Source organism: Elephantulus edwardii, unplaced genomic scaffold, assembly GCF_000299155.1.
Source record: "Elephantulus edwardii isolate Elephantulus edwardi_28Jun2011 unplaced genomic scaffold, EleEdw1.0 scaffold00063, whole genome shotgun sequence".
NCBI lineage: Eukaryota > Metazoa > Chordata > Mammalia > Macroscelidea > Macroscelididae > Elephantulus > Elephantulus edwardii.
In genome coordinates, this window is record NW_006399813.1 from 8747696 (window position 1) to 8768833 (window position 21138).

Sequence of the window (21138 nt, forward strand, 5' to 3'; positions counted from 1 at the left end):
TCTTCCTCCTCATTTTTTTCTTTCCTTTTTAAATTTCAAAAGAAAGAAAACCATCATTGCCCCCTCACTGTTCTCTTGGCATCTCTTTGTAGGCTGGCTTTTTTTAAAAAAATTTTTTTTAACCTCCCTGGCGTTTGGAAACAGAAGCTGTATGAGGACATAGGAGTTCAGGGCCGAAGGAAGAGGAGGAGAAATCAGAATTAAACAAAAGTTGGACGGGATTAACAGGGCAGCTTTTTGTTTTGTTTTATTTCTGGGGTTTTCCGCCCCCTTTTTCTTAAAAAAAATTAAATAAAGTTTTCATTATTTCCCCAATATACATCAAATGAGTTTTCATGCAAAGCAGCAGTCACCGAGGCCGCGCGTGCCCGCCCGTGCCTCTCAGCTTGAAGATCCTCCGTCGCGCCCAGTCTTGTCCTCTGCGGGAGGCGTGATGCCCGCGGTCTCTGCAGAACTGGCTGTGATGAAACTTGGCTGGCGTGGGGAGGGGGCCGTCCCCTCTCCCTGATGGCTCTCAGGGACAGCAAGCTCTGGGGCCTGCGGCCCTTGGCTTGTCCTTCCTTCTGAGATTTCCTGGTGTGACAGCGTTGACGGGTCCCTCTTCCCAGGAACTCCAGGCTCCGCCTCTCAGCTCTCAATGGACATGGCGTTGATGAGCTGTTCCACCTTGTAGGCCAGCCGCTGCCGCCGCGCCTGCTCGTCCTGCTCCAGGGCCCCGATGAGCTAAGGGACAAGGACACAGTGAGGGGACTTCTGGACTCGGTGCAAAGCTGCCCCTCTCATGATTCTACCTGTCTCTCCCTTCTGCCCTACTGAACATAACTAAATAATAATTTAAGTGCCTAATCTATGAGATGGATTGATTCAGTGACTGGGGTAATTGGATGGGTGTGTCAGGGGCAGTGCGATTGGCACAGGATAGAGGAGGGTTTAGGGCTGTTGTACATAGGGTCGCTATGAGTCACAAACGACTTGACGGCACATAACAACAACAACAACAACTGTACATGGATGGGCAATCTCCCCTGTGAGATGACTGCCTCTGGAAACCCCCTGGAGGTCAGCTATGGGTTGGTTCTGACTCTGTGGTACACAACAACAACAACAACAACAACTACTACTACTAAATGAGGAGTTCTGGTGGCCTAGTCCATAGGGAGTAGCACTGCCAGCCCCCAGACAGCGCCTCTCTGGTGCCTCTAAATCTAACAAGCTTTTAAGGGAAAAAGATGGGCAATCTTCTCCCATGTGATTTACAGCCTCTGAAACTGAAGGGAGGGTCTACTATAAGCGGGTTCCAACTCTACAGCAACAAATTCAAGTTTTGGTTTGTGTTTTCTTTTTTTAATTTTTATTTATTTATTTTATGTGTGTACCGTCAAATTGGATCTGACTGGTATAGGAGGCGACTGTTCCTCCTTCTTCAGCAGAGCATCTGGTGGATTTGAACCACGCACCTCTGGGATTGCAGTGCAGTTTCCTGCCACTAGGCCACCAGAACTCGCCCAAATTCAAGTTTTGAGAAACTGAATATGTGTGTAAGGGTGGGGGTGTTGCTTGTTGTTGTGTGCTGTAGAGTCAGAATCAACCCATAGCTGACCCTCCAGCTGGTTTTCAGAATCACACGGGAGGAGACTGCCCATCCTTCTTCCACGGAGCAGCTGGTGGCCTCGAACCACGTGCCTTTAGGATTGCAGTGCAGCTTCTTGTCACTAGGCCACCAGAGCTCCCTGGGGGTGTTGCTAGTCGCCATTAAACTGATTCTGACTCCGTGACACCATGTGTGCAGGTGTGCACAGGAGGACTGATCTACAGGCTTTTCAAGGCCTTTTGTGTTTCTTGTTTAAAGATTTTTTAAATTGTGATTTTAATGAAAGTTTACAGAACAGTTGGATTTTCATTTATTCATTGTTGCACATTTCCCTCCTCACTTTCAAGGCCTTTTGGTAGCAGACTGTCATGCCTGTCTTATGATTTGCATCCGGGAAGAATGCTTTTTAAAAACAATTCTTTCCATTTAACTTTTAATACTGTACAGTGGAATGAATGAATTTTGTATTCTGATTAGTCTAATAATAAAAAAATAAAAGGCCAGAGAAGGATACAAGATGATGTAGTATGGACCCACCTGTTATTTCAAATCAGCATTTTTACTTAGCAGACCAATCACCAATGAAAGGAAAAGCCTTTAGCTATGTGTCTTATTTTTATCACTCATGGGTAGGTTTGAACTGCCAACATGTGGGCTAGCAGTTGAGTGTTTAATCATTTGTGCCACCCAGGGTCTCCATATGTGTGTGTATATTTAAAAAAGAAAAAGACCAAGCCAGTTGTTGTTGTGGTGATTCCAAGGCCTAGCGACCTCATGTGTGTAGAGTATAGCATTCCACATGGCCCTTGTGGTGAGAGCTGTCAGAAGCAGAATGCTGAGTAATGTCCGAGGTGCCATTGTATGTATGTATGTATACACGTATGTGTGAGCATGTGTACATAAACAGATGCATGTCAAGTACTTGGAACTCTGAACACCTGGCATAGCACATAGGAGATGCTGTATAGTATTACTGCTGCCTTGGAAGCCATCCCACTGTTGTTGTGTACCATCGAGTCTGAACTGACCCATAGCTGACCCTCTAGCAGGTTTTTCAGAGTCAGTTAATTGAACAGGAGGAGATTGCCCATCTTTCTCCCACAGAGCAGCTGAAGGTTTCGAACCACGTGTCTTTAGGATTGCATCACAGCTTCTTACCACTAGGCCACCAGAGCTCCCTTGGAAGCCGTCTTATTCATGCTCTATTTATGGTGGGGTCCACTTCGCTATCTGCAATGTAACTGACAGGATCTACCCAAGTGCAAAGAATAGCATGATTCATTGTTTGCAAAAGAATGAAACTAATCGTACAACACACTGAACTGAAAAAACAAGGAAATTATTAAGCGTGTTATTTATTGCAAGAGCAGACAATGAGCGAAAGACAATGAAACGTATAAGAAAGTGTTCAGTGAATCAGGCGAGGATAAGCTGTCTTTCATAAAGAATGATAATGATTTTGGAGTTCATTGGTTTTTAACTCCATGAATGTGTTTTCTAAATTGCCCTCCATTGTTGCTATGTAAGGACTGAGTCAGCCTTTCTGGCTAACCGCCGCCTCTCAGTGTAGCCTCCAGCGCGCTTCTTACCTCTTCACTATACTTGCTGACGTAGGAGTAGATCTCATTGAGGGCACTCAGCATGTTGAACTCCACGGCATGCAGGCGGGACTGCTCGGCGAGGTAGGCATTCATGTCCTGGTCACTGATGGCTGGGAGCTTGGCTATGTCTGCGTAGTATCTGCCGGAGACAGGATAGGCTCTGGGTGGGGGGCTCAGCAAACATTTGCCTATACTTATACTGCCCTTCCTCTCCTGTGCTGTCCCTCCATGCTTCCAGGCATGACGTCCCTCTCCAAGGACTGGTCCCTCCTTGCAACATGCCTAAAGTATGTAGACGGAGCTTAACTCAGTGACCAGGGTAATGGGGGTAGGTGTGTCAGAGACAGTGGAGTTGGCTCAAGATAGAGCAGGGTTCAGAGCTGTTGTACGTAGGGTTGCTAGGGGTGGGAATTGACTTGATGGCACATAACATAATAATAATAACACTGCCCTTAGGGAGCTCTGGTGACTCAGTGTTAAGGAATTGAGCTTCCAACCCAAAGATAGGAGGTTCAAATCCACTAGCTACTCTGTTGGGAGAAATATGGATAACATCCTCCCAAGTTATTTACTGCTTTTGAAAATCCACTCGGGGGGGGGGCAGGGAGTGCAGCTAAGAGGTTCCAACTCGATGTTACACAGCAGTAACAATAAGAACACACTGACTGGCCTTAGACCTCTTGAGAACATCGAATGTCCCAATGTCCCTGCCTCACTGTTTCTCTTTCCCTGTCCTCTTGTCTCAAGCTGAGGTTGAGTCTGAGAGGATGGGGCCTTCTAAAGTCAGAGATTCTCTTGGAAATTGGCTGAGTGCTGGATGGGCTGTCCAGCAGAGTGGAATGAGGCCTAGACTCCAGTCAGATTCCTGGTCTTGAAGCTCAGCTTTAACACATACTGGCTGTGTGACCCTTGGGAGTGTAACCTAGCCTCTCTGTCACCTCCATCTCCTCCTCAGTAAGATGGGGATAATAATAATGTCTGTTACATAACTCCGTTGGACATATCCATGGAATGATAAGCACACAATTCTTGTCATAGTACCTGGCATGTCCTCAGTGAATTATGATTAACTATTTGCTTTCCAAGAGGAGCTCTTCTTCCCCCCACCCCCCACAGTAAGAAGTCTGGAGACAGAGAGGGGAGGAGGTGGCAGGGGGCCTGAAGGTCCTGCCAGTCTTGTTTGGAATCTTAGGTCAGCAAAGTCAACAGACTGGGGGCTGGAGCAGGCAGACAGGGACAATGGCCTGGATGGAAATCTCACTGACCTCTCTACCCAGCTCTTATAGCTGGGGATGTCCTTGGCATAGAGCAGCTTGTTGGAGGGCGAGTCCTTGCCCAGCCGATGCTCTGACGTGGAGCAAGAATCCATGAAGGTCTGGGCCACCACCGACAGGCAGGCGTCCGTGATGCTGCCCTTGTGGATGTCAAACACAAACTGGGGGTTCTTGATCACGTTCACCCAGAACCGCAGAGGGAGGCTGTGGGAAAGCAGAGCAGGCCGTGAGGGTGCTTCTCGGCCCCCCTGACGCGTCCACTGATATGCCCCCCTCTCATGCCAAGTGCAAATTCTGGCCTCCTCATGTCGGCAGGGCAGGGAGAGAAATCACACAGGCCCAGCTGGAGGCTGCTATTATAATTTAGCCAATGCCGCTGCTGCCCCTGGGAGACCAGGAAGGCGCCATTGTACCCTAACAGGGCACCACCACTGAGGAATGGGTGGGTGGATTTTGTTCTTGTCTAGCAGTTGTTTCTAAAGACCTCCTGCCCCAGGGAAGCCCAAGCGCTGAGGACAGCACAATTTTCTCAGGAGGGCTGACAAAGCCACCAGCTCCCCAGGCCTCTTCACAGTGCCTGCCCCTGGCTACCATCCGGAAGGCCGCCCCAGAGTGGGCACAAAGGGCCCCACCTGTCTCCCCGCCCAGCCTGGCTGTCCAGGGCCCCTTCCCAGAGCTGACCCGCCCGGCTGGGCCATGGAACAGACTCCCCTGGGGACAAGCCTTTCAGGCCTCTCCCCAGGGCACCCTTGTGTCTGAGCAGGGGCAGAGGGAGATGAGGAGGCCATTGTTGGTGTCTTGGGAACGGCTCACTGGAACTCTGAGGGTGTCCCATCCCAGGGGGAACTGACTGGTGGCTAGAGCCTGCCTTCCGCTGCTCAGAAGTTTCTAAGTGGAGGAGAATGGATTTTTCCTTCTCCTTTGACTACAAGGAGGATAAGCTCATTTATTCCCCTTTGAAACCAGAACAGCTGCTGCTCTTGCTTCCTTCCCAACCTTTGCTGCTCCTCCAGCTGCCTTCAAGGCCTTAACTCCTCTGTGGACCGAGCCCTGCCCCTGCCTGTCCTTCCCTTCTGGGTGCTACATTCCAGAGGCCTCCCCTCCTCTTTCATTACCTGCTCTAGACTCTCAATGACCCTAAACTTCCCCAAATGTCTCAACAGCCCAACATCTTAAGAAAGCTCAGTCCTGGTCACAGCTGGGTCTTCAGTCCCTCATACAATGGGTCACTCATTCCCAGGGTCCTGGGAGGAACTATATCCGCAGAGAAGTTGACCCAGCTCACAGTTCTCTGTTCCCACCCTCCCTCTGGCGGCGTCTGTGAGCTCGCCTTGGATGTGTGCTGTCTGAGGTCTGGATAAGAGGACTCTTTCAGCCCACAATTCCAGGCTAGAGCTTGTCTGTGACCAAGCTCTGGCCAGCACAGAGATGAGGAGAACCCAGAACTTCCTCTTGGTTTCTCCGAAATCACCGACCCTTGGTGATGAATTGGGGAGTCTCCAAAATCAACCACACAAGCCCAGCTTCTGTTTCTGGGGATGCAGATGAAAGGCCTGGCTGGCTAACCTGAGGACTTCTCCCCACAGCGGACCACCCCATTCTCTCTGTTTCCCTCCACAACGATCAAAGCTGGCGAGTTACGAGGGCTAGGCAACCACAACACCCCGCAGAGGGAGGGGGCCACTAGGGTTGGGGTTTGGTTTTCCCACCATGTTTTGCTCGTTGCTAGGACTCTGGATTCCCAAATAACAGCCTGGGCCCATCTGTGTCAGCTCTGTTTTCTGAGGAGACCGCTGACTCCAGACAGCTGTGTGGGCTGTCTGCCCAACCCCAGGGCTTGGGCCTCCTCTCGCCCCTCTGTGCTCCCTCCACAGGAAGGCTTGGGCTCTGGCCGGGTCTTGGCTGGGCCTTGGGAGACCTGAAAGGCAGTTCTGAGCTTGTTGTGCAGCCCAGGTTCAAGGTCACGGGGAGAAGTCTCTGGCTAGGGGCCTCAGGGAGCTGCTTCTCCTGCAGCTGGCCTGGTGGAGGGGACTTTGGGGAAGTTATGCCTGCGGCCTCCTGCCTGCTGCTTCCTGAATGGCGCCTGGGTAATAACTGGGCCTTAAGGGATCAACTTTTCAATGAAATACTCATAGTCTGTGGGCTCAAGTTTGCAGCAGGTGCAAACTCTCTGCTCAGCCTTTCCCGAGAGCTGGCCAGCTCCACCAGGGGTCTAATTCAGGACTTCTGCATTTCAGGAAGTGCCTTAGATTCTTCGATTTTGCCCCCCTCAATGTGCCCTACAATGCCTGGCTTTGATCCACTCCTGCTAGATTGCAAATGTAGCTTCCTTGTTTTGGTTTCTAGACTCTCTTTCCCCACCCTGAGAACCAGGGATCTCAGTCAGGATGAGGAGAAGAGGGGCTGGCTAGTGACATGTCTAGCCTAAAAGGGCAGAGCCCACGCACAAGTTCTAGTGCCAGCCTGGCCCTTGGCAGCGGAGGCAGCCCCGGGGACACGCAGGCTCTGCAGAGCATATGTGTGATGTTTGTCCTCAGATTATCCGGCTACAGCCGGGACAGGCTGCCCTCCTCCCACCCGTCTCTGGGTCCCAGTGGGTCCTCATCTCCCATCGGCCTCCCCTAGGGATTTTTACCAGTTGCTTTTCCAGGTGTGCCGCACATCTGTGTCATGGATGCTGTGTCTGTCTGCCTGCTCATCCAGAAAGTCAAACATGTACTTGATGGCCAGGGGGAGCGCGCTGCCCCGGTGCACAGTGCTGAACAAGGTCTCAAACAGGTCGTCCACGAACTTCTGCAGGGTGCCCTGGGGGTGGGGGGTGGAGCAGAAGATGGAGTGATGGGTGGGAGCAGGCGGGCAGGCCAGATGGTGTTTGGACCCACACGGCCTTGGAAATTTGTCTGCAATGTGAAGCTGGGCAGATTGGCAGCAGGGGAGGGTGAAGGGGACTCTCAGGGTGTCAGGGATGAGGGAGAGGCTGAATGGGCAGTTGCCTAAGCAGCATCTCCTCCCCGGCCTGCAGCCCCATGCTGGGTATATGACTATCCCTCTCTGCTGGGTGGAAGTGGGCTCAGGACAGTTGATGGGACCGTGAGCACAGAGTCCAGGCTTCCCAAGGGTGAGTGGGAAGGATGGGGGGCCAGTCAGAGAAGGTGTCTGAAGAACAAGTTGGAGCACATGGCAGGAGCACATGGCAGGATGGGGAGTGTCTTGTAGGAAGATGTGAAAACATTGAAGGTCTTAGTAGCTTGCCCTGAGTGATGTCTCTTGTGGTTGTGGGTGAAGAGTCTAGATTCGAGACCACCCAGGTATAACCCTGAGCCCCAGACCCTTGGAGGGTCTCCGGGGCAAGGATTAGACTAGGTCTAGTTTGCAGATTCTGGGCACACCTGCAGCTTTGCGGTGCCTCTGTTGGTCTCTCATGGATATGGTGAGCGCACGGGGTGAAGCAAGAAATTACAACCTGTGGTCAGACAGAGCATTTTGGTGCCACTTCTGGGAGCATGTCTGGGAGCTGTAATTGGTATGCCGCCATGTTGGAATTTCAGCAGTATTTTTGTGAGATCAGAGGGTGAGAGAGTATTTGAAATTTCACTTGGCCTTTCTGGAAAATCTGGCTCCAAAGGTCCCACACTTCTAGACATATTCTGTTCTCTGCTCGGGAAGCTGAGAGACAGCTTGAGATCACAGCTTCGACAATTGCTGCTGCCTCATCCCGTCAGTGTCTGGGATGTGAGGGGGGTGGAGAATGGGGCGGCTTGGAGCTTTCCCTCAGGTTACTGGCAGGGCCGAGTCTCAGTGTAGCATCTTTGCCCCCTTCTGCAATGTGGCCAGAAGGGGCCATGGTGGTGCAGCTGGTAGACCCATTTAACTTAGCGTGGCAGAAAACCTCACCCGTTTTCTTTGGGGTGAGAGAGTGGCTCCTGGAGGAATGGTGGTGGTCGTGGGAGGAGTGAACAGCAATGCCACTGCTATCTTTTCAAAGATTTGAGAGCAGCCGTATTGAGCCCCTTGTCTGAATCCCTTTGGCCTTGAGCCCCTGGAAGCCTGGCCCGGGGACCTGGCGTCTAGGTCATCCTAGTGGGTCTTAAAGGCATGCACAGGACCTCCTTCCTGTGCTGTAGAGGGGCAGAGAGGACCCTTCTGAGGACCACACCCCTGCTGCCCTGGTCAGGGCAGAGTAAGAGTTACCTTGGTGGCCAGCAGCCGGGTCAGGTAGATCTCGGACACCATCTTGCTGCCCCGGTCTCCTTCCTTCTGGTCCCCGTGGTCATGGTTCTTCACCAGATGCCACACCTTGACCCCACTCTCCAGGTCTGGGGTGATCATGGGGGCCCGGGACCGCAGACTGTCAGGACTGCCCGTGTACCTGAAGGAAGAGTCTGGGGGACAGGTAGGGGGATGTCTGAGTAGGGGGCTCACCACCTTTGCCTGCAGAATCCTTGGCCGCCCACTGCCCTTATTCAGAAAAAAACTCATTTCAATCGGAAGGGGACTCCAGGGACTTCATCTTCGGTGGGTTATTTTAGGCATCCTTGAATGGTATGAGGACAGAGGAGACAAAAACCCTTGTAAAAAGAGGATTTAGAAATTCTGTGAGCTGGAAAGATCCCTGGGGACTTGGGGGCCCTCTTCCTCTGTTTCCAGCAATGAATAATCAATAGGTAAAATGTCAACTGGATTTTTTCACTGGGACTTTAATAAAAATCAAGATGCTAAGGAGCTTTAAGCTGTACAATCTCTCTTGGGGGGTTCAAGGGTCCTTTCCTTCTTGGGGTCTAGAATACAGAATTTCCTAAGCTGTTTTTGCAGCGACTGGCCTCAGTCTTGTGAGAGCATCCCTGGCCACAGTGTGTACACTAAATCAGAAAAAAAAATTAGAATAAAATAAAAGAGAATTAAAGAAAAGTGCCATAACCTCATGGCCCAGAGATACACCCCAGGAGGGTGAAGGCGCCAGAGGGGCTGCTAACCAAAATCTGAGGTTCAATCCCATCAGCTGTTCCTCGGGATAAAGATGGGCAGATTCTTCCCATGAAACTATACAACCTCAGAAACCTTCTGAACTGAAAGTGTTTATTAGTGGGTATAAACGAGACTGGCCCAGAAAAGTTGGGATAGGATTGCCTTATCTAGTACCTCCCTGGTTCGGGGCCTCTCAAACTCCATCACTGTGCCTGGACTATCAGAGAGCACAGAGTGCCCCCTGCAGCCCGGGCCCGTGGTTCTGAGAAGACAAGCTGCTCCGGGAGTGACTGGGTGAGGCAGGAAGGGAGACAAAGGAGGAAGGTGGTCTGAGTACAGGCCAGGCTGCCTGTTTTCAGAAGGGGTGGTGAGCAGTCCAGGCTGGCCACACACGGTGCTGCCCGAGTGCCTCCCAGTCTCACCGTATCTGCTGATGGATGTCCTGGAGATGCTAGCTGAGGCAGGGATGTTGTAGGAAGAAGTCTGTTTGGGGACTAGAGCCACCACTGATCGGTCTGACACCTGAGGAGGGAACAAATAGTACACAGCAGGTAAGCATAAGTATCTTGGGAATCTGAGTAGTCAAATATTTCTAGAGGATTATGGAGTAGATGTAGGGAGCTCTTGCGGCTCCGTGGTAAGGAACTGCGCTGCAAATGCAAAGGTATGTGGTTCGAATACATCAGCTCTTCTGCAGGAGAAAGATAGGCAATCAACTCCCGTGTGATTTACCGCCTCTGAAAATGCACTGGAGGGTCAGCTATGGATTGGTTCTGACTCTGTGGTACATAACAACAGCAGAGACTAGATGCAGAATAGGGCGCTAGGAATTCAGGATTCTAGAAAGCACAATTACTCTTGGGTTTTCTGTGGGTGTTTTTTTTTTTTTTTTAGCTTTTATTTAACCAGAGTCCAATATAATAACTAATAACCACATGTGTCTATTGAACATTTGAAATGTGGTTAGTCCAAATTGGCGATACACTGTTAAGAGTCCAGATAGAGATGGGCTGTAGATTTACAATGCAAATCAGATTTCCATGAGTTCGTATGAGCAGAAAGAATGGAACTAATCTTGTTGATAACTTTTATATTGATTACATTTTGAGAGAGAGTTGTTTTAGGTATATTGGGCTAACGAAAATATATTACCGGCATTAATTTCAACTGTTTACCTAATAGAAAAGTTTAATTTCGCAATGGTTTGCATTTGTGACTTGTATCGTATTTCTATTAGACAGAGCAGGGCAAGACAAGCAGCCCACCAGCTTGGTGTGTTACATACAATTATTCCCATTTTACAGATGAAGAAATGCCTCCAGGGCACGTGCTTAATACACAGCAGAGTCTAGATTTATGGCCAGGCCTGGCAGGCTTCAGAGCACATGCTCTCTTCATTATATCCTGATTTGGGACTTTGTTTCGAGTCATGCTGCTCCGAAGTCGGCTTCTTTTAGCTTTGATCTCTTGCTGGCCTGGGTCCTCTGAAGCCAGAGCCACTCTGAGCGGCTTCAGGAAAAGGGTACCCAGCAGCTCATGCCCTGGCAGGGAGGGCCCCTCGCAGGCTCCACACCCAGTCTGGAGGGCGAGGGCTGATAAATAAGGAGCCATATTGAAGACATTTGGGGCCATTTTGATTTAAGATTACCTTCCATCCAATAAAAATGGAGAATCCCCAGAATTGTGGCGATCCAATTAAACCCCTAACGCAGAGGGAATAAAACAGCTATAATAATGTTATGGGCCATAAAACATTCCTATTAAACCATTTTTTATTTTAACAATTTTTATGAACTTTATAAGTTTGATTTATAGCTGCACCAGTCATAAAGCCATCTTTCTGGGTCTTAAATTGTCAGTCCCTCTCTCCCACCAAAAAAGAATTAAATGTTGGGAAGTCAAACTATAAATGAATATTAGTGCTAACGAGATTCCCTGATAGCCGGTTTTAGTGGTGGTGGTTAATTTTACCCTCCTTATAAATCTGCAGGAGCCCGGGACATTTTTTAACATCTCTTTGTTAATTAAGATTATGCAGATTTTTCTCCTGTAGGGGCTCTGAGAACCTTTGACTCCTTGGAGGGCAGCAGAGGGAGATGCTCTGACTTAGAGCAAGCTCGAGGGTGCAGCAATCATCCTGGTACCATCCTGTCCCTGGGCTGTGCAGAAGGCCCTGGGAGTTCCCAGAGGGGAAGGGGCCTCTCCACCTCTGCCTTTCAGGGAATTCTCCTTCCACCAACAGCCCAGAAGTGATCCCTGAAGGCCTGGCAGGGTAGCTTCACCCACCTGTGGACATCATGTTGTGAGGAAAGACCGGTCCTTGGAGAGGAACATCATGCTGGGTAGAGTGGAGGGACAGCGCAGGAGAGGAGGGCCCTCTATGAGGTGGATTGATTCAGTGACTGGGATAATTGGGATGGGAGTGTCAGAGACGGTGCGATTGGCACAGGACAGAACGGAGTTTAGGGCTGTTGTACATAGGGTCGCTATGAGTCGCAAGTGCCTCGACAGCACATAACAACAACAACAACAACAACAACAACATTTTGTTGTTATCTAAGAAGGATCCTGGTAGTACAGTGATTAAAGCTCAGCTGCCAATGGGCAGGTTGGCAGTTCAAACCCACCAGCTGCTCTAGCAAGGATATCAGTTTAGAGACAAAGGTACAAGGATGTCAGTTTAGAGACTAAGGTGGGCCTGACCCAAGCCATGGTATTTTTCATTGCTTCAGAGACTTGTGGAAGTTGGCCAATAAATAAGGAGGACCAAAAAAGCATTGATGCCTTTGAACTGTGGTAGTGGGGAGGAGGACTGACGTTACAAGGGACTGCCAGAAGAACAATGAAATCTGTCTTGGAACAAGTACAGCCAGGAGGATGAGACTTTGTCTCACATACTTTGGGCACAGTGTCAGGAGGCATCAGTCCTTTACAAAGGACATCACACTTAGAGGGGCAGCCAAGTGGAGAAGGACTCAATGAGATGGATTTGCATAGTGACAGCAATAATACACTTAAGACAGCAGAGATTATGAGGATGGCAGAAAAAAAAGCAAGGGTTCCCGTCTTGGAACATAGGCATGGCTCAGTGGATGGCCCACTGCCAATCCAAAGGCACGAGGTTCAAATCTACCAGTTGCTCCACGAGGGAAAGATGGGAGATCTGCTCCTATGCAACTGATTGTCTCTGAGGGTCAGATGTGAATTGGTTCTGACAAAACGAGTTGGTTCTGACCCAATGGTACAAAGCCAACATGAGCTGGAGGGGATTTCAACCAGCTACATCAACCACCACCGACAACAACAATGATTTACTGCCTTAGAACCCGTGGGGAGCAGTTCTATTCAGTCCTATGGGGCCACTGTGACACAGAATGGACTCAGTGTCAGTGGGTTCTGGGCTTGTCACCTGCAAGTAGGTTCACAAGTCAACTCACATGACTGCAGTTCAAGCCAGTTTCAGGTCTGGCCTTTAAACTTGTCTTTCAGCCACAAACCCACACTATCTATGAGTTACGCTGTGATGACTTGTACACTGCTAAGATGCTGGATGCTAGGCTATTCATATCTCAAACTTAAGGAGGACCCCCTACGTTAAACAGGTTACAGTGAAGCTTCCACACTAAGACTAGGAAGAACGGTCTAGTGATCTACTTCCAAAAATTAGCCGATGAAAACCTGATGGAACACAACAGAACACTGTTTGAGGCAGTGCTGGAGAGGAGCCCCCTGGGTTGGAAGATGCTATAAATGCACAACTATGGACTCAAACAGACCAACAGTCATGAAGGTGGAGCAGGACCAGGCAATGGCTCATTCTGTTGTATGTGGGGTTTTCCTAAATCAGAACTGACTAACACCAGTAACAATCAACACAGCACAAATCTGATCGGGTTGTCCAGCTGGGTACGAACCCTGACTCTGCCATTTATGAGCTGTGTGACCTCAGGAAAAGAACTTACCCTCTCTGTTTCCCAGCTTTCTCATTCATCATTGGGAATAATAACGGAATCTGCCCCATAGAGGAAGAGTAGAAAGTCAGCAAAAAGAAGACCTTCAGTGACACAATCTGACACAGTAGCTGCACCAATGAGTTCAAGCATACAAACAATTATGAAGGTGTTTGGTTCTGTTTACATAGCATCCTCATGAATTAGAACTGACTTAACAGCATCCAAAAATTACGGCAGTGAGGAACTCAAAAGATGAATTGCATTGGGAAAAATCTTCTGTCAGGGACCTTTCCAGCGTTCTAAAGAGCAACAATGTCAGTCTAGAGACTAAGGTGCACCTGACGGTCTTCACAATTACTTGTTATGCATCAGAGAACTGGACAATGACTAAGAATGATGGAAGAATCAATGTCTTTGAGTTGTGGTGCTGAAGAAGAGTATTGGAATATACCATGGACCGCCAAGAGAACAAACAGGTCTGTCCTGGAGAGGGTGAAACCGAGTTGCTCCTTGGAGACAAGGGTTTTGAAGCTCTATCATGTACATTGGGCATGTGGCCAGGAGGGACCAGCCCTTGGAGAAGGACTTCATGCTCGGAAGGTTGGACGGACAGTGCTGGGGAGGGAGACCATGCATGAGATGGCTTGACACAGTAACTGGGGTAATGAAGGCAGGCGTGTCAGAAACAGTAAGACTGGCTCAGAATAGGCCAGGGCTTAGAGCTGTTACACATATGAGTTGCAAGTTACTCGATGACACAAGAACAAGAATCATAGCAGCACCATCTCACTGAGCTGTTGTATGGACTGCAGAGGTTAAGACGCCGAGGGCAGCACCCGGCAGGCACTTGGTGAGTATGACTGCTCGTGCTGCTATCATCACCATCATCATCATTGTTCCCTAGAGGAAGAAAAATTCCTGTTGTTCCCTGTCACTCAGGGCTAGTGTGTGGGAAGTACCTTGTACTCAGTTAAAGCTGGGTAAATATTTGAGGAATGAATGAATACATTAATGATAAATGACATTAGGGAATTGAAAGTGCTTTGTATTATGAGCACTAGAAAATAGAATATTCCATTCTTTCATCTGGGAGCCACAGGACAGAGAGTCCAGTAACAAGTGTTAAGGTCAGAGACAAAGAGCGAGAACTGCTCCGTATCTGCTCTTTAGAAATTTAAACTTGAGGGGCATAAAGCCATTGCCATTATCTTTTCCTGTTCATCTCTAATTGATTCATCATAACAGTTGTGCTGGATGTGTGAAATACCTTGTGTATTGTGGATACATCTAATTGAACAAAACAAACAAACCCCAAAACAAACTGTTGACATTGAATTCATTCTGACTCATGGTGACCCCACGTATGTCAGAGTAGAATTGGGCTCCAGGGCTTTTCGGTGGATTTGATATTTTTGATGTAGTTCACCAGGCTTTTCCTCTGAGTCACCTCTGGGTGAATTCTAACTGCCAATTATTCGGTCAGCAGTCAAGCACATAACTGCTTCCGCCACCGAGGGGCTCTGTGTATGGAATTAGAAGGGAGTAGGTGTGTTGGCAAAGAATAGACTAGTCCACGGACTGGCAAAAGAACAAGCAGATCTGTCTGGGAAGCAGCGTAGCCACAGTGTTTGTTTCATAGACACGCAGATGGTGAGAAGGGGTCCTACGTACTTTGGGGATGTTATCAGAAGAGGCCTGTCGCTGGAAAAGGGTGTTATGCTTGGAAAAATAGGAAGTCAGTGAAAGCAAGAAAGACCTTCAAGGACTCGGACTGACACAGTGATTGCAGCTTTGAGCTTAAGGACAGTGGGGAGTGTGAAGACAATGCAGGATCAAACAGAGGCTTCGTTCTGTTGTATACAAGGGTCACTGAGTTAGGGCAGCCTCAATAACACCTGAGAACAACAACAGGTCGGAGGTAAACATCCTGGATACCTCATCAGTATCATCCTGGATACCGCATCTTTTCGACCACGTTGCAAGGTGAAAAGCTCAAGTGAGCGCAGTGAGGAAAAAGCGATACGGCATGGCATAGAGCATATCATACTTGCAGCAGAGGCCTAGACAATGAGGAGGCTGAGGGATGCAGGACAGAAGTACTAGAGTCAGAAGGGAAGGTGCTCTGAGTATCCCCAGGAGGCACCCCGTTCCTACTTCAGCTGTGCCCCTAGCAGCCAGCCCTTGGCAACTCGGTACCCGCCAGACCCCGTCTGTGAGTCAGGGACACAGGCAGATGCTAATCAGGAGATCCCATAGGGTCTTGCAGCCTGAGGCGCTTCCTCTGGCTGGTTTAATTTCCCTCAGTGTCTCTCATTTCCAGTTTCTATTTTAGTATCTTTCTAGACTCCAAACTGCCTACCTGTGCTTAATCTTACAGAGGCCCCCAGCAGTGTGCGCTCCCCTCTGGAAGGGAAGGGAGGTGGGAGTGGATACCGCCAGAGGACTTTTTGTTCTTTGAGCTGGGATTTTGTTTTGACTGTTCATTTACTGTGTCTGTCAGTGGGCTCACTATCACATGACACATTCCATCTACTTCACAGATGCTTACAGGGCAGGGGTCATATTAACCCTATTTTATAGATAGAAGAGAAAGACAACATGAGTCATTTCCCTAAGGAAAGGCCTGAAGACTATTTTTGCCTTGTCATTGTTGAGCATCATCAAATTGATTCTAACACATCGTAACTTCTGCTCTGGTGGCCTAGTGGTAAGAATCTGTGCTTCAATCCCAAAGGCACCTGGTTCAATTCCACCAGCTACTCCACGGGAGAAGGATGGGCAATCTCCTCCCATACAACTACTTCCTCTGAAAACCTGCTGGAGGGTCAGCTATGGGTCAGTTGCAACTCAATGGTACTCAACAAAAACAACAACAGGACAGAACAGAGCTAGCTCATAGAGTTTCTAGGCTGTAATTGCCACAATTAGTTAGGGTTCTGAGAGCTGGACAATGAATGAGGATGACAGAAGACCTGATGCCTTGAACTGTGGTGTTGGAGAAGAGTACTGAGGATCTCATGACTTGCCAAAAGAATGAACAGGTATGTCCTGGAAAAGGTGAAACCACAGTTGTGCTTGGAAGCAAGGATGGTGAAGCTTCATCTCTCAAGGGATCTCACACTTTGAAAGGTGGAGGGTCAGTGAAAGAGAGGCGGGCCTTTAATGAGATGGATTGACATGATGACTGCAGCAATGGGCTCAAGTGTAGAGATGATGAAGAAGGCACAGGATAGGACAGGATTCAGGTCTGTTGTTCATAGGGTTTCCATGAGTCAGGGACAGATGACCAAGTCTTTTTTTCCCTTGGAGATGTTATTGAATTTGAATCACTGACCTTTTGGTTAGCAGATTAATGCTTAAGCAGTTTACCACCACCACCAAGTATATTATCAGTTGCATTATTATTTGCATACAACAGGTCAAAATGATCAGTTGCATTATTAGTTGCACCAAGGAGAATGTGGCAGAAACCTGACAGTAATCATCTTTTTGGAGAACTTTACAAATGGGTCTTTTTCCCCCTGGAAACTCATAATTAGAAATAGTGGAAATGCCTCATATTTAACACAGCCTGGCTAATCAGAATCTGTGAACTGCGTATGGTAAATGATGTCTTTTATAAATCTCCTCAGTTAATTCTGATGGATAGCAAGGCTGTAAATCTCTAGGCTCCAGGAGGAGGAAGCCAAGAGAGGTAAGAAAACCCCTATTAGATTTCTGAGAGCCTATCTATAGTTTAGCTGCTGTCAAGTTGACCCCATGAGCCACGTAATCACATTTGTCCATTCCAGTCCCATTCTCATACTGGCTAAAGAACAGACAGATGTGATTCCTTTTGTTGCCATTTGCTGATATGAGGTTACAGAGGAACTCTTAGGAGAGGACAAAGCCTTCAGGGAGTCAAAGTTTCCTGTGTCAAAGTTCCAGGACACCCCGGAGTCTGGCTCACCTGGTAATGCATCAGTGTGTTGAGTCTCTTCCAGTCGCCCTCGATCTTCGTGGTGATGTCCTCGTCCTGAAGCACGACCCGGGCGATCCGGCCCTGGCGCCACTCTGGGTGGAAGGGAGTGGTGCGGGGCGAGGGTGAGAAGGGCGGGGTTGAAAACCAGCATCTCCCCGTGCCTCCTCTGAGACCGGGCAGGCCCAACTCCCTCAGCCCATGCCCCTGGTAATGCTTAAAAGATCTGAGAGCCCAGGGACAAGTGCAGGCCTCATTGAGGCAGCCACGTCTGGTTCAACCCCAGGCCATTAGAACAAGCTGTTTGCAGGGCAGACTTCCCTTCTGCTCATCCCACCCCACAGCCTGAACCCCCATGAGCAAGCAGCTTATCCATTCTTGCCCCGTGCGCCAATGCCTGGTGTCCTACCCAAGTCCATGTCCACGGCCCTCGGCCGCTGGGAGTAGGGCACATTCTTATACACGGCATCCAGGATTTTCTCCTTGACCTGCGTGATGGTGTCACAGTTTAACACCTTCACTGGGATCTCTGGACTGTTCTCGTTGTCGGGGTTGACACAGTTCAAGATCTAAAAGTGAGAGACAGAGGGTGCGCAGGTTGAGATGGGAAGAAGCAGTTTGAGGAAGGGGACAGACCCTTCGGAACCTTATCTTTCCAAGTTTTCACCTTCCTTAAATCCTCTACTTCAGTTTCCCAGTTTTGTCATCCCACCACCTGCCAAACAAGAACCCTGTCACTGTGTCCACCTCTTCTCTCTCAGCAAATCAGGACTCTCTGCTCTAGATCCTGGATGGCTAATGGTGCAGGATAATCCTGGAAATAGGCGCACTCGGGCTGGCAAGATGATTCCAGGTGCACCAAGGGCTGGCCTTCCACAGAGCCTCTGCATTAGAAACCAGCATTTTTGTGTTCCTTCCTGTAATGCTTACTTTTAGCTTTCATCTATTTTGCCTGTGATGCCTACACAGCAGGGCAACACAATGCCGTCCCCTGCGAAGGTGCAGACACAACCTTTGTGACATGCAGGGTTCTCACTGGCTGATTTCTGAAGGAGCTTCATTGACTAGGCTTTTCTTCCAGGTCTGTCTTAGTCTGGAAGCACTACTGAAACCTTTTCAGCAGCACAACAAACATGCAAGACTCAGCTGATAGTTGGGTAATAGCTATAAATAAATAAGGGGAACTGGCTGGGAATTGAACCTGGGTCTCCTGCATGAGGGGTGAGAATTCAACCATTGAACCACCACTATCCTAAACAAGGGTAGATGAAACAGCAACCTCTTTCCCTTCCACCAATACTACAAAAGGTCAACAGAGGCACAGGGAGTAATTTGGGCCCAGAAATGGGAAATCAGGGGAGGTCAGAGCCCAAGCTTCTGACACGGTCAAGTCATCCACACTCTCAACACTTGGTGTAGCCTTCGGACTGCCCACTCGGCGGACCTCTCAGGCTCTGATTGCTTTTATGGACAGGTGAATCAAAGCAGGGGTGTCAGCCCTGTCCCTGAGCTCCCTTACCAGAGTCTTGTACTCAATCTGCTGTCGGATGAGCTTGTCCTCGCTCAGCGAGTAGCGGGCCTCGCCGGTGATGGCGTCGATCGGGCCCTTCTCCATCTGCTGCTTGATGGCGCAGTACAGCATGAAGAGCGGCTCCCCTGCACACTCCTGCGGGCACAGTGGGGGCAGTGAGGGGGGATCCACCTCCTGGGTACTCGCCCTCCCTTTCTCTCTAGACCCCGGGGCTGTGGCGAGGGGTTCCCTGGGTCTACTCTGCTTAGGAACACCCAGACAAGGTAGGATCCCCTTCCTAAAGGCTGGGGAGTTGTTGGCACAGTCCCAACAGCCAGGCTCAGAGGGGCACCCTCCCTTCTCCCTTTCAGCTTCGGGCCCCACTTGCTCCCTTTCTCACCTTCAGGAACTTGTGCAGGAGGAAAGCAAACCAATTGGTTAGCATCTTCTCAGCCACTGACTCTGTCCTGGAGAAGGAATGAGAGGGATGAGGGTGGTCCTCTCCCAGGGCCCTTGGTGGTGGGATGTAGACTTTTTATGTGAGCTGTCACCCCAGAGAATAACAGGGTAGCAGAGGGCACAGGGCAGGGAGCCACCTGGTTGCAGCCCAGCTCTGCCAGTGACTATGGTGTGACTGGGACAGGGCATGACTTGCAGGTCCCAATTTCAATCTATGAAGAAGGGACGGGTACTGTGAGCTGTTCTCAGGCTTCACCTGAGATAGGGTGGGGTCTGGACCTTAAGGTAATTCAAGACGAGCTCTCCCCATTCTCCACTGGCCTCAGAGGGACTGAGGAGAGTTTCTTGTCCCTCTGGGCTCCTCTCAAGCCTGAGCACTCTGCTTTACATGAGAGGCACCTGGCACAGACCCTGCAGGAACTCAGAGTCAGTGAGCTGGCGACTTACTGTCCTGAGCCCTCAGGCTCTGGACTCAGACTCTGACTGCCTGGGTTCAAGTCCTGGCTCTGGCTATGTGATCATGGGCAAATCATTTAACCTTGCCTGGTTTAACTTCTCCATTTCTGAGGTGGGACACTAACAACAATATCTCTCCAGAGTGTTTTTCTAAGGGTTGCATGAGTTCATACAGGGGAAAGTGCTAAGAATAGGGCTTGGCCTAGTATTAGCGATTGTTGTTGCTGCCACTTGGGGTCTTGAATTCCCGCCCTCCAGGTAGAGAGCAGCCGCTGGGGAGAAGAATGAGTGAGGGTTTAGCTGACATGCGATCAGCTTTGGCAAGCTCTGCCCATTCCTCCCTCCCAACCACCTTCTTCCCAACCCTCCTTCCTGGACTGCAGATTTGGGGATTTGGGAAGGAACAAAGCGGCTATGACAGACCCTCTGTGATGGGGATGCCGGAGGGGTATTTTAACTCCCTGCACGTGGTGCAAATTATACCCTCTGGTTGCAGTAAATCCCAGGCATTTGCCAGCACTGCTCAGCAATCAGGGCCTGGGCCTGAGAGCAACAATGGCAGAAGAAATTGTAGCTTTCTCCCCAGGCCCCTCCCAGCACCCTCTCCCTGCATTGTGCCTGAGATTAGCTCTAATTTAAATACAACAGTGCTTAATGAGAGTTTCTAATGCTCAGATTGGCAGAAGGGGGGCTCAGCGCTCATATAAAAAAGCCCTTCTTTCTCCTGCGCTTCCTCCCTCCTTATCCCAATTGGAGCCTGGTAGCCTGAGCCCTTCTGGGAGCAGAGAAAGGGGAAGGTGTGGCGTGGGAGTGGATTATGACATTTGGCTCCACTGGGGCCTCTGTGGGAAATGACAGCTCGGGTGTGGCAGGTGCTAGGGGTGCAGCCCAGTGCTGTCCCACAGAACATTCCATGGTGACAGAAATGCTCTTTATCTCTGCTGTCCAGTACGGTGAGCATCAGCTGCATGTGGCCATGGAACTCTGGAGTTACTAGGGCAACTGAAGTGGTGAATGTTTCATATTTTGTGGCCTAGTGGCAAGAAGCAGCGCTGCAATCCCGAAGGCACGTGGTTCCAATCCACCAGCTGCTCTGCAGGAGAAACATGGGCAATCTCCTCCCATGCAATGAAACCCGCCAGAGGGTTGTCAGCTCTGGGTTGCTTCCAACTTGATGGTACAACAACAACAAAAACAATACTCATTAAAACCCGCATGTGTCTGGTGGCTACTGTTTTGGACAGTGAAGCTTTTGAGGAATGGGAAGGGAGATGGCATGAGAGGGGTTCTTTTCATTTCGTGGATGAGAAACAGAAATACCAGGGAGGTTCAAATGACTGGCCCAAGATCACACAGCTGTCAGGCCACTGT

General features: G+C 49.6%; 1 protein-coding gene across 2 annotated transcripts in view; it reads right to left on the minus strand.

Moving 5' to 3' along the window:
* Positions 1 to 221: 221 nt before the first annotated feature.
* Positions 222 to 21138, minus strand: part of PLXNA2 (plexin A2) — a 297126-nt gene continuing 276209 nt past the window's right edge. For both annotated transcript variants that reach the window (XM_006887939.1, XM_006887940.1), the window contains 10 exons: positions 19253 to 19319; positions 18862 to 19008; positions 17752 to 17911; positions 17334 to 17437; positions 9854 to 9953; positions 8658 to 8848; positions 7102 to 7271; positions 4458 to 4670; positions 3181 to 3331; positions 222 to 723 (listed from right to left, as the gene is read on the minus strand). In XM_006887939.1, coding sequence (XP_006888001.1) covers positions 628 to 723; positions 3181 to 3331; positions 4458 to 4670; positions 7102 to 7271; positions 8658 to 8848; positions 9854 to 9953; positions 17334 to 17437; positions 17752 to 17911; positions 18862 to 19008; positions 19253 to 19319 — 1399 coding nt within the window. In that variant the 3' untranslated portion in view covers positions 222 to 627. The remainder of the gene's footprint in view (positions 724 to 3180; positions 3332 to 4457; positions 4671 to 7101; positions 7272 to 8657; positions 8849 to 9853; positions 9954 to 17333; positions 17438 to 17751; positions 17912 to 18861; positions 19009 to 19252; positions 19320 to 21138) is intronic.